General features: G+C 47.5%; 1 protein-coding gene across 1 annotated transcript; it reads right to left on the bottom strand.

The window, feature by feature from the left end:
* Positions 1–6,117: 6,117 nt before the first annotated feature.
* Positions 6,118–9,270, bottom strand: ZBTB21 (zinc finger and BTB domain containing 21; the record flags this gene model as incomplete). Its single annotated transcript, XM_079704631.1, has 1 exon — positions 6,118–9,270. One exon carries the CDS (start codon positions 9,268–9,270, stop codon positions 6,118–6,120), a length of 3,153 nt encoding a protein of 1,050 aa, XP_079560757.1.
* Positions 9,271–13,425: the final 4,155 nt, after the last annotated feature.

Below are 13,425 nucleotides of genomic sequence, written 5' to 3' on the forward strand. Positions count from 1 at the left end.
AAATAATATGGGAGGAAAACGAGCCTGTTGCTATTTCACAAACTCTCAGACGCACGTGTGCCGTGCTTCACATGAAGTGAGCACCAGCATCAGTTATTCCTACAATACTAGGAAGAGCTATCGATTAGCTACTGCTACTCCTAGGTTTACTGATGAACTTACCAGGCAACTGGCCACACTGGCGTGACCTAACGGGCACCTTAGCAGTGATGGGCCACACACCCAGAACTGCGAGAGCAGTGCAAGGGTGATGCGTCTACACAGTTCAAGGGGCTCGTCAACCTAAGACCTGCTAATTGAACATTTCCATTCCTCCTTGGGCTTACTGAGAACCATGTAAAAATTAAAATACACTCTGGGTCTCTTATTGAGTAGCTGAATCAAAATATTCTGGGGAATATATGCAGAGGTATTCAGGAAGTCTCCTAATATTAGCTGAAAATCATCAGTCTGGTTGTCGTTCATCTCAGACAAGATATTTTTACTGCATTTATTTATCAAATACTTAATAGATCCCTTCCCTTGCCTGGCCCTGGAGATGAGGATGGATAATAACAGCCCCTGCCCTCGGGCCCCTCCCAGCCTCGTGGCATAAACCATATATAGTTAGAGGTGGCAAGGGGAATGGCAGGACCATGTCAGGGTCTTATGGGAACACTTAGGAGGACGACTACTTTGGGCTGGAGTGAGGAGTGGGTGGATAGGGGAAGGAAGTATTTTCTGGAAGAAATGACGCCAACCACAGTTAAGTGGGACCTAAGACATTCAGCTGGCTGAAAAGCAGGTTTGCATTACCGTGAGGCCAACAAACGGACCCAGGGACCCTAATGCAGAGGGTAGGGGCTGATGGCCCATCACGATAGCCAAGTTCACGCTACAGCAGGGCTACACCAGGCTTTATTTTTAAAGTGCTTCTGTGACAACATGGGGAACATTTTCCCCAGACAAATGCCGTGTAGGAGGAATACCTGCCACTCAACTTCCACGGTTCACAGAGCCAAGACCTGGCCTCTGGCTGGGGAAGTATTCCATGTTGGAGACACGGTTTTGTCACCACAAGCGTTTGCCGTCTTGGGTGTGTGCCTAAGACCGAGGATGCAACAGGAGTGCCACAATCCCAACCTCAAAAAGCCGTGATTACTAAAGAACAAAAGGCAAACCTAAGTTTTTTAAACAAAACAAAATTTGGTGGCAAATTGAATAGCAGGGCTAAAGCAGATTAAAATAAAGATTAAACCACTTATTCCTGGTGCAGTGTGTTCAAGAAACTTTTAACCAGAGGCTCCCAGGAGAGGCTAATTTGGGATATCAGGCGGGGAAAACAAAACCACGGGAAGAGGCGAGGGCAAGCCCAGATGGACGGACTCGGCATTGGTCACCCCAGCTCTTCACTTACAGGGAAAGCTAACAGCAAAGGAGTGAACACGTCTTGGTGTTTTGCAAGAGCCAGGTTAGAATGATAAAAGATGCTGCTGAGTGGAAACACTTAAAATATGAAACAAAACTAGTTTATCGATTGCTATGCTGAAATGTCAACACAGGGGGCTAAACACATTCCTTTCATGCATTTACCCCACAATCAGCTTAAAAACTACTCATTTGAACAGTAAAAAAAAAAAAAAAAAAAAAAAAGGTGGATAAAGATTGCCACTTATGGTTTTTTTTTTTTTTTTTTTGGCCTCGCCACATGGCATGTGGGATCTTAGTTTCCCCACCAGGGATCGAACCCACACCACGCCCCCTGCAGGGGAGGTGCGGAGTCTTAACCACTGGACCACCAGGGAAGTCCCCCGATGGGGTGTCCAAGTAACTTAAGCTTCAGTGCAAATTTCATTCTACAAGCCACCTGGAGCGGTAGGGGAATTAAATCTCTCTCACGACTCAAGTGGCTATTCATACTACCCAAAGAGGAGGGCTTCATCTCATAAATTAAAGGTTCATAAATTTAAACTCTATTAATTATATAATTAAAGTCCAAAACATCCCAATGAGACCATGATTCAAAACAAAATACAGTACAAATTTATTGACTCCAATCAACCTTAGTCAAGATTTAAGCAAAGTAAACAGATAATTGGATACAAATAAGCAATGGCTTAACATTAGGTAGAAGTCCTATTTTACTATGAGTTTTCAGTCCAAAAAAGCTTATTCCTAAATAAAAAATGAACAATGATTTCTCTGCTGAGGCGTTATGACAACAAAATACACACAGTTATAAAGCAGCCACATCTGTTTTTCTTTTAGCAATAAGCATTCATTCAATGAAAATTTTGAAACTGCCTTGGATTAATGTCAATAAGAAATTATCACCTTTTGAGAATTAATATTAACCAAGTATAACTTTGTGGAAAACCTGGACAGCACTAATAAATGACTAAAGAGCACTGAATTCAACTGTTTTAAAGATTTACAGTAAAATACTTTGGTTCCCAAACGACTGTCTCTAAATGGAATTTTTAAAAAACCTGACATTGACTCATTTTTTCTCTTCCAGAATCTAAACACGGACAGTGAGTTTTCTCCGCAGTCACGTGGCAACGGGGCGCCCTAGCGCACAGGCCGGGAAGCGCTGAGTGGGCGCACCGAAAACTATGCAGACGTCAAGTTCCTTAAAGTGCTAAAGCCACAAGAGAAAAACCTATTTGTAAAACTTAAAAAAAAAAAAGCCAGTGTTAAAGAACTTATTAAAGAATATGTGCTAGCATTATTTAAATCAATAATGCTTTTCACAATTATTGCAAAAAAAATCAGACACATCAGAAATTGATAAACTAACTCGTCACATTCCAATATTAATTAGTGCAATTTATAAAGAAACCTGTTATGAATGACATTATTTTTGCAGTAAGGAAATGAAAATAACTTTACTTCCTAAAGTTCCAGATTTTGGCTGTACACACACACATCCCTACACACACACACACACACACACACACACACACACAGTTTGAAGGAACAAAGGCCGGCTTGGATCAGTCCATTCCTGTCCCTCCCTCATCCGACCGTCCGGCTGGCCTGATTACACCTCTTTTCTCCACCAAAGGGCACATTTTATTCTTGTCTCAGTTTCTACTCTTAGCACCAATGGGTGCTGTGTGTGGATCAGACTATCACCGAGATTAAGGGCTGGGGCATGTTTTTAAAGAGAAGGCCATGATGATCTGTTCTCAAACAGAAAATCAGGAACCACATCCATCTCCCTACAAATGCAGACATCACTGTTGAACTGTTAGCTGTATATTTTGACAAAATTATAAACGCATACTAACCACAACTAGTTTTAAAGGTGAATATTCTATTACTCTTTAGACATTTTTACTGTAAAAAATGCACACGATTTGTTACCTCCATTGCTTACTTGGATAAAAACACACTTTCTGTGGTGTTCCTCCCTCCCCCAAATGAAGAAAACGATTCAATAACAAGTTTTCAGATTAACAAAGAATATATTAAAACATCTGACATTCTTTCCACAATTGCATAAAAAAGCAGGCATCCTGAATACTTACAAGGAATAATGAGCTTTCTACATTCTCAAAAATTAATTACAATCAGAAAAAAAACATTTTCAAGAATATCTTTGCTAGCTAACATGTTTCAGCAAGAAAAGGCCAACTTGTCTTATACCAAGTATTTGCCTACTGGCTGAGATAAACATTCTTAAACAAAACTTTACTGAATAAAGCAATTTATGTGTCTTTCATTATTTTACATCTTAACGTTTAAAATAGTTAAATGAGTGGAAGCCTATTTTTTGACCACCAAAATAAACTCTTTCAGCCTGATGCTTTTAAGGTACAGTATAAAAAGTAATAGAAAAACCAGAACTGCATTACAAATGTTTTTGGTTCAAAATTTTCTTTGAAATCTTATGTTCCTTGCCTAGACAAAAATGTGAACAAGACCAAACACTGGCAATTTTTAAAATCTAACAGATATGCAGAGCCTATATTTAGATCAAAAATATTTTTTATTCATTAACGTTATTAAAAAATCTTCAAAAATGTAGCATAAAGGTTCAAGTCCTGGGATCGTGAATTTACAATGCCAAGATCCCATGTATCATGGAATTACTAACCCATCCTTCCACAGCCATAAGTAATGATCACTCTGAAGGAAACTGGCTTTTTTTGAAGTGACAGCTACCAGGACGTTCAGAGTAAGAAATATCGCATTATACAGGCAGTGAGTTCAAAGAACAGTAATCCACCACATAAAATCACATGTTTTCATTTTGTCTTTAAAATGCATAGATTTCTTCAAGAAAACATAAAGATGGCAATAATCAATAATAACTGCAACTTGATTTTATTTTACTTTCTCCATCAAATTTAAGAATAAAAATAGGAAGTAACCATATTTGGGGGCTTTTGTTAGTTTCCAAATGAAAGAATAAAAGGCAAAATTTCGTATGTAATTTCTACAATGTACAAAGTCAGTTAGAATTTTATAAAAATGCTTGTTTCAATAAAAAATAAGAATCTCCTTCCTACCGTTGGTATGGAATGCGGGTTATGAGACTGATGAGTAGACTTCTGCTAGAGCACCAATTTAAGCACTCAGCAGATTACTTCTTAGTCACAGTAGTTGACTTTCTTATTTGAAAGAATAGCTTGCAAAAAAATTAATAAACTTGGAGGCTCAATCCATCATTACCTTGAAAGAATTTAGGGGTTTCAACAATATTTCTACTTTTATATATCTCACTTCCCCACCCCTGCCAATGAAATAAACTTCTTTTCCTTTTGAAACACCCCACTGAACTTTGGATTACACATACCGAAAGGCTTTGAATTACAATTTACACAAAATAATAATAAAAAAAGAAGCCCAAGCCCTGTGGGCCAAAATAAGTAGCAAACACTAATTTTGGACCCTTGATAGTACTTTAATACATATTTATGGAATATTAAGCAGTGACTTAAAGCAGAATAGTTTCACTGTGGACATTTTACCACCATAAACTCCAAAATATTCTAACAAATCACAAGACAGAGAGGCAGGAAAACTGATTATTGTATATATTGTTCTTGAAAAGCGTGTGGAGACTGCAGTGTGGCTTCTCCCTCTGCTTCAAGTCTCTGAAAGGAAACGGTAATTTGGGATTTAGAGCAGCTGTACTCACTCCGGGGGCTTGGGATCTATGTAAATATATGTCCTGACCTTACTTGTTATACTAATGTTGTTAAATTCAAAATTTGTGCCATATGCTATCTTTGTTCTCTGTCCCCAATACACTGAGAGTTTCCATTTGTGACAGCACAAACCAGAGGAAAGCAAACACGCACAGCCCCTCGATGCTGGTCTGAATTCAGAGCCGTGACGGAGCACTTTTGATTACCATGCCCGCCACTACCGAAGCTTTGGAAACCGATGTGGAGGGCTTCCAGAAATCTTAATGTTTTCATTTCCCAAGTCTTCCATCACTAATTATATGAAATGACCCAAGAGCAAGTTTCTGTTATTTTATAAAAATCTAAGTATTACTATTGCTGATTTATGTTTCTCACAATTTTCATACAAAAAAAAGTTCTCAATGACCACAAAATACCAAATATTTATTTTTATCAAGTGTCAGGATAACTTATTAAAGTTGAGGTTTATCATTTTTTATTGCTGAAGTATTCTAAGATCTTAATACTGCAAACTACTCCACTTCGTTCCGATACGTTTTGGACTTACAAACACGGCTGAGCTTTAACCAGAACTTAGGCGTCTTAAGAGAATCAAAAGAAGAAATTCTTGAACAGTGTTTCACTAATTGCAAATCAGTAAAAACAAAAAAAAACCCAAACCACCTCAAGTAAAAGATTATACTGATACCATGGAATGAGGAACCATGCAAACAACCAAGAACAAATTTCAACAGTAACGAAGTCAAGTCATCCTGTGACTGTAAGGTCCAGAAGCACAAGGGTTTTTGGAGTTTTTCTAGGTTGAGTAAGGACATTGCTGATTAACATCAGTCTCCCTCAAACTTATATTCAAGCATGACAGTTCGCAATCTTTATTACTCCTTTCGGAAAGATATTTCGTTCCTTATGACACAGTTCACAACACAGGCTGGAATCTGGCGAGGGGCTCCGGTCTCCTAGGAGCAAGGCGGGTGGCCTTTTAGCTGTGGGTTTGCTCGTGGCTCCAGAGACTGAACGCAGTCTTGAATGTCCTATGGCAGAGCTTGCACATAAACTGTCTTTTAAACGTGATGGCAGAGAGCGGGGGCGCGTGGTAGAACAGCGTGTCTGACTCCCGGGCCGCGAAGAGCTTGTCGGCGCTGGGAGCCGGGTTCTCGGGCAAGCCCGTGGGGCTGTCCGGCTCCAGGGGCTGGATCTTGGGCAGTGGCGGGGGCAGAGGGGGCGGCGACGGGGAGCCGGTGGGGCGCGGGCCCACCTCGGGCTCCCTGTGCGCCGGGTCCTCGGCGGCCTGAGCCATGTGGGACTGGAAGTGACTCCAGAGCCGGAAGTTGGTGCGGAAAGCCTTGTTGCAGACGTGGCAGATGAAGGGCTTCACGGAGCACAGCAGCTCCTGGTGCCGCTCCAGCTGCTTGGGCGCCGGGAAGGTCTTGCCGCACTTCTCGCACGGCCACAGGTCCTTGGGGGCCGCGCCGGGCTCGGGCGCCTCCTCCTCGGCCCCCTCCGCCGGCTCCTCTTTGACCTGGACCTTCAGCGGCCTGGAGAGGCTGAGGTCTTCGGGGAGGCAGGGCGCGTCTTCCGGGTCGAAGTTCACGGGCTCGGGGCCGCGGCCGCCCGCGGGGTCGTCTTCGGCGGTGGCGGCGGCCGCGGCGGGGTCGGCCCGGCCGGGTTCGGGCAGGGCCTGCGGCCGGGCCGGGCCGCTGGCCTCGCCGTTGAGGTCGGGCCGGGGCGGGGAGGCGCCCGCGGCCGGGGCCATGCTGTTCTGGTTGTGCACCTCCACCTGGTGCCGCCAGATGCTGAAGGCCGACTTGAAGGTGCGCATGCACTCCAGGCAGGTCAGCTTGCGGTACTCGCACTTGCCCTCGTGCTCGCGCTTGAGCTCGGGCGAGAAGAACCTGAGGCTGCAGTAGGGGCACACGGTGGCCGTGCGGCACAGGCGCTCGTGGCTCCCCTGCTCTGGAAGAGAAGAGAGCTTGGCGTTACAGAGGCGACACAGGTAGAGCTCGGAGCCGCCGCCCGCCGGGCCCCCGGGCGCCGCGCGCTCCCTGGGCCTGGCGGCCCTGCCGGCCCCGAGGGCCTTCTCTCCCGGGTGCATCTTCACGTGCTGCTTGAGCTGGGAGAGGAAGCGGTAGGCCTTCCCGCAGGCCGTGCACACGTACGCGCCTTTGGCCCGGGACCTCAGGCTCCTCTTGATGGCTTGCGCGGGGGAGCCGCCGGGGCCCTGGAAGCCGGGCCGGCCGCGCCGCAGCTTCAGGATCAGGGCCTTCTTAATCTCCCGCTCCCTCACGATGTCGATCAGCTTCCTCTGGAATTTCTCGTCCAAAACGGCGTGCGCGCTGGCGGCCGGGGACGGGTTCTTCACGATGCCGTGCTGCGTCTGGCAGTGCGTCCACACTTTGAAGTTGGTGTGAAAGCGCTTGTGACAGATGTCGCAGGCGTAGGGCTTCTCGGGGTTGTGGTACATGTTCACGTGCCGGTGAAGGCCGGCCGTGGATCTAAAGATCTTAAGGCAATGTTTGCATTTAAATTTTTTGTTTGGTCTCGCTCCCTCCAGCTCGCCGAATTCGTCCTTGCTCAAGTCGGAACCCGGGAAGTCGGCCTCGAGGAGAGGCGGGCTCGAGCGCTCCGCACGGGGGTCTCCCGCGCCCGGCGAGCTCTGGCCCTCGGCCTTCGGCTGCTTGGCCGGCAGTCTCCTGTCCGCCTGGAACCGCCTCTTGGCCGGGAGGCGGCTCGCGTCTTGCCGGTCGTCGTCCGCCTGTGGGACCAGGTCCCTCGTGGCGGCCGCGGCGTCCCCCACGGTGACGCGGATGATGTCGCCGGGCTCCGGCGGGCTGCGCGGCTCGGCCTTGACCCGCACCTCGGGCCCGGGGGCCGCCCCCGGCCGCTCCGCCGGCTGAGAGGCGCTGAAGGACCGGAGGCGGTGCGGCTGCGGGGCCGGGGCCCGGGCGTCGGGGGCCGCCGCCTGGCTCGCGTCCCTGGAGGACGGCCCCTGAGAGAAGGCGACGAGCGAGCTCCCCGCCGCGTCGCCTGAGCCCGAGCAGGAGCCCTGCGGGGGCTGCAGGTCTGCGGCGGGCGCGAAGACGGGGACCTGGCTGTCCATGGACAGCGAGCGGCGGAGGAGGCTCTTGACGAGCGGGCCGCTCCTGTCCACGCCCTGGCCCCCGCGCGCCGGCCCCCCAGCCGGGATCACCAGCCCCAGCCTGGAGTAGTAGAGCAGGTTCCTGTCCTCGCCCGGCCCGCCGCCCCGGCCCGCCTCCTTCAGCAGGAAGGGCGTCTCCGGGGCGCCGCGCAGAGACAGCACGGGCGGCCGCGGGCTCCGCAGCGCCAGCTCCACGGCCACGCCTCGGGGGAGCGGAGCGCTGGCGCCCGGCCTCTCGTCCGCGGCCGCCCGGTCCTGTGGGGGCTTCGAAGGCGGCGCCGCGCCCCGCTTGGCCAGGCCGCCTCGGCTCGGCTCCTCCGACGGCCCGGCGAGCTCGGGGGGCCTCGCGAGGCCCGCGGGGCCATCTTTCGGCCGACTCTTGTCAGCTGCCGCCACGTGGTGCGCTGGCTCCGTGGGCTTGGGACCGGGGGCCTGACTGGCGTTGGCCTGGACGGCGATGCCGGGCGAGGGCCGGGGAGGGTGGCTGAGGTCGGCTGGGTTCTGACTCACGGTTTTCCCCTGGGCCTCGTTTCTACTTTGACAAACGATGACGCTTCTCTTCTGAGAACTGTTCTCATCGTCTTCCGCGAAGGGCTTCTTTCTGTTGGGACACGTTGGAAAGGGGGCCTGGGGCGTCTTAGAAGCGATGTTGGTCAGAAAGGAGATGCCCAGGCTGTAGCCTAATTCCTGCACAGCAGCAAGGCTGCCTTTCTCCACAAATAAAGACGAAGAATAGATGTAGTTCAGCACGTTGTCGAAAGCATCTGGCTCACAAAAGTCCAGCTGGAACACAGTTTGTGACTCGTTCTCCTGATTTGTGAATAAGCTCTGGAAGTACTCACTGCTGGCAGCCAGGACATTCTTATGCGCGCGGAACTTCTGGTCCCCCACGATCAGGAGCACGTCGCACAGCTGCCCTTTGAGGCGCTCCTCGTTGAGGGCGCTCAGGAGAGAGATGGCGTGGGCTGGGTTGATGTAATGCAGCAGCCCCTCCATGCTCGGGCTTACCTGAAAGACAAACGTGCAATCGCCGTGAACATGGTGGTGAGAAGCTCCCCCAGATGAGGGCTCCTCAAGGGCCGGGAACGTCAGCTGTCTTCTCACAGGTGCCAATGCTTAGCAGACTGTGGCCCAACAAGAGGTTTCTGGATGAATGATCTTACTTAAATAACAAGGAAAATATACAGAAACAAGTCTCATGGCTTAAGTAGGTCATCAATCATTAAAACTGAAGAATTTTAAGCACTAAGGTCTGTAACAGGCAACTCCATAACAGCAAAAAGGCAGCTAGAACTTGGCAGGTACGTAGAGAAGCAATATTTGAAAACAAGGTTTATTATCCATATTTAGGGCCCATATCCGTTTGAGGCTTAATTCTATTCCTTATTGGCTCAGAGAGTAAGTATGGAGTACCGAACCCCATAAAGTTCATAATTCTGAAAGGAAAGCAGTTTTATTACTGGATATGATTAAACACAATGTGAATTAACAATAGGCTGTAAAGCAGAGGTCTCAAAAATAGGTAAGAGGGCTTCCCTGGTGGTGCAGTGGTTGAGAGTCCGCCTGCCGACGCAGGGGACACGGGTTCGTGCCCCGGTCCGGGAAGATCCCACATGCCGCGGAGCGACTGGGCCCGTGAGCCATGGCCGCTGAGCCGGAGCGTCCGGAGCCTGTGCCTCGCAATGGGAGAGGCCACAACAGTGAGAGGCCCGCGTACCGCAAAAAAATAATAATAAAATAAATTTTAAAAATATGTAAGAATTTGGAAAAAGGGAAATCATTTGCTAATTACGATTGCATCAAAGTGTTTAGCAAAGGTTAGAAATATTAAAGAATAAAAAAGTTTGTTTTCTTTCTTATGCTAAACACCTTGCAATCCGAACACTATTTTCTTACCAAATTACGCTTTCAACAACAGCACAGTAGAAGTTTTAGCCTGGATCTAAACTTAATTATACTAATTCTAAACTAAGGGGTTTGACTTGAGATTTCGATGAAACTCTCTTCAAATCTAAAGGTGAGATCTAAAGGCCTAGTGGGGGGGTGCTGGTGCCGAGAGGCTGGGGCTGAGATCCTCCCTGTGGTCCACTAGCATCTCAGATTAGCAGGTCCCTCACGTGAAGACGGGTAACAACTGTGCCCTCCTTTAGGGCTGCTGTGAAAATTACATGAGCCTGTATATCATACCTAGTAAGGACTTGACAAATGTGCAATTAATTTTCAGAAACTGCAGGGTTAATAGATATTTAATTCAGCATAAAAGGGTCCAGATTAACCCCTGACGAAGATGAAGCCATTTCACACAGAGAGGACGCCTGACTCTCCAAATCTGACACTTCCCTCAGGCTGCTGCTACGGTAATGTCTCGTCTCTCTGGGTTGGTTCTATAATGCCATATTGTTCCTTAAAATAGTTATGGCATTTATTTTTTAATATAAAATGGATTCAGAGTAACTAAGACTATTTGGACAGTTTTATCATTCCCTAGAGGGTGAGCTAGAGATACACCAAACACGGTACCCGCACGTTTGCAGGTTCTCCTCGGGCTTCAAAGGACCAGGCTTTGCTGGTCAACCAGCCTCTGCGCTGTTCAGGAGAATCTGCAGGGAAGAGTTTCCCAGGCCACCACCTGGAGTGACCAAGCGTGATCCCCGGTCTTCTTCACCACTGATCTGGCTCCTGTTGAGGTACTGACTCCACTTGACTGACCTGGAGACGTGACTTTGCTTCCAGAGACGACGACTGGAGCCCGTCCACAGACAACTGCCATGGTCAGCTTGCACCGAGCTGCGGTTCATTCTTGCCTGGCATCGTTTCACCTCGATGGTGAGTGCTTGAGAAGGAGATTTTCCCTTCCTTTTTTTTGATTAGCCACTTAAATTTCTCCCTTAATCCTACTATACTGTCTTTGTAATCACACATCTATTTATGTGCAAAGAAACCCCTGTCATCATTTACAGAGGTCAGCAGAGAAAAAAATAAGCTTACAATGCCACACTCATAAATCAGCCGTGCTGTGAACACTATTTTTAGTGCAATTAATTTTTGAGACAGCTAGTTCAGATATTGCCACAGGGAAAAGCAGCAGATGCAGAATCAAAAGCTTGGACGAGTACTTTTCAAGAGGGTTTCTTAAAATCAATTTAGTGGTCTGAAGTGAACAACCGAAAAAAATGACTAGAGCAGAGTAGAAAAGTCCAAATGTCTCAAATGTAGTTAATGTCCAGGGATGTAGACTACGATCTTGTGAAACTTTCACAAGTTATATGCATACATTTCCACACACGTAAGCCGGCACTGGGGTGAGATGTACAGTGGTCCCTCGGTATCTGCAGGGGATTGGTTCCAGGAAGCCTGCGGATACCAAAATCCACAGATGCTCAAGTCCCTTATATAAAATGGTGTAGTATCTGCGTATAACCTATGCACATCCTCCCATATACTTTAAATCATCTCTAGATTACCTGTGGGTCAGAGTTAAGACAGTTTGAAGGTCAGTGCTCTAAGCTAATCAACCTCTCTGAGCCTCAGTTTTCCCCACTGTAAAGTAGGGATAATAATGTTACTGTGAGAATCTGGAAAGAAAACCATAATCGCTACCATTTATTCAGCACCTGTAACACATTACAAATTTTACCAGAACTTCACGTCATTCACCTATTCACTCACTCAACAAAGTGACATTTCAGAAGGCGTGAAGGACGCAAGGCTGAGCCACGAGGATCACTGAGGGAAGAGACAAGGTAACAGCTGGGCTGCAGCAGAGCTGAAGAAGCCGTGGATGACGACACTGAAGGAGCTTGGGGAGACACTGTGCAGGGCCGGGGGGACCACTGGAAGGACTGCACTTTTTACCAGGGCAGCTGTTGGAAGATTCTGAGAAGAGGAGTGACAACAACCTGAATTTTGTTTCAGAAAGATTCCTCTGGCTATGTTGCAAAGAATGGACCACGGGAGAGGGTGTAAGCTGGGAAGTCAGCTAGGAGTCCACCGCATTGATGCAGGTGAGACAGGACAGTGCCCAGACCAGCAGGGCAGCGGTGGACGGAAAGACAGTCATTAGGATTTCTAATGGACTGACTGCAGAGGGTAAGAAGATGAGGAGGTAAGGGTGTCTCCATGGTTTCTGCCAGAACTGGAAGGATGTCCTTACTTGAGATGAAGCTTGAAAAAGTGGTTCAGAATTTTTTCAGGAATTCAGTTTAGATCTTCTAAATGTGAGCAGGAACCTGGTCATTAACGTACCCTTCACGGGCACCCTTTCCTGCTTCACTTCCCCTGCAACCTTTCTTATGCTTCCTGGGATCACTTCCCAAATAAACATCTACACTCAAATCCTTGTCTCAGGGTCTGCTTTTGGGGAAACTCCAACTAAGAAACCAAGGGACTCTGTGAGGACTAAACCAAATGAGATTTTCTACATCCCTGGACATGAAGCAACGCTAATGCACGTATCATCTGCTCCCGATTCCTACAGGCCAAAAACCCCGCATTTTCTCACTGTTCATTGTTCGGAAGTTTCCTTCTCTTTCTTCCTTCCAATTATCGTGACCTCTATTTTTGTTCTAAGTAACTGCTTCTAATCCCTAAACCACAGGCTTCCATACTTTTTGAACGAAACAGGAAATTAGGGAAAAATAAGTCACTGAGAGTTGAGTTGTAAGAGGAATAGTCACTGTCCCTGAAAAGTACTTGGAATTTAAAACTATTCATTTGACTCTAGCCTTAATTTATAGTCATCAATGAGAGCGCCTGCTTGAAAAGTGGCTAAGCATGTCCAAATTCCTGATAACCAGTGCAGAGAAGCTCCAGGTATTGATTTGTCCATACCATTCCCTAGACACTGATCGGGCATGAACAGCAGCTGACATCTGAGCGCTTACTCGGCCACATAGCACTGTGAACAGTTTTCAGGCTTTAACTCAATATTTACACCAACCCTAGGAGGCAGTACCATCATTATCCCCATTTTACAGTTGAGAAAACTGAGGCACACAGGGTTAAGGCTATGTGCCTGCCTGAGGCTCAAGTGTGCACAGACAGTAAGGAACAGAGCAGAATTCACACCAGGTGACTTGGCTCTGGAGGCCACGCTCTTCACCTGCACACCATACCAACCTCTAGTTTCCTCTTTTAATTCCCACATGAACA

This window comes from Hyperoodon ampullatus (genome assembly GCF_949752795.1).
Source record: "Hyperoodon ampullatus genome assembly, chromosome: 5".
In the NCBI taxonomy this organism is placed as follows: domain Eukaryota; kingdom Metazoa; phylum Chordata; class Mammalia; order Artiodactyla; family Ziphiidae; genus Hyperoodon; species Hyperoodon ampullatus.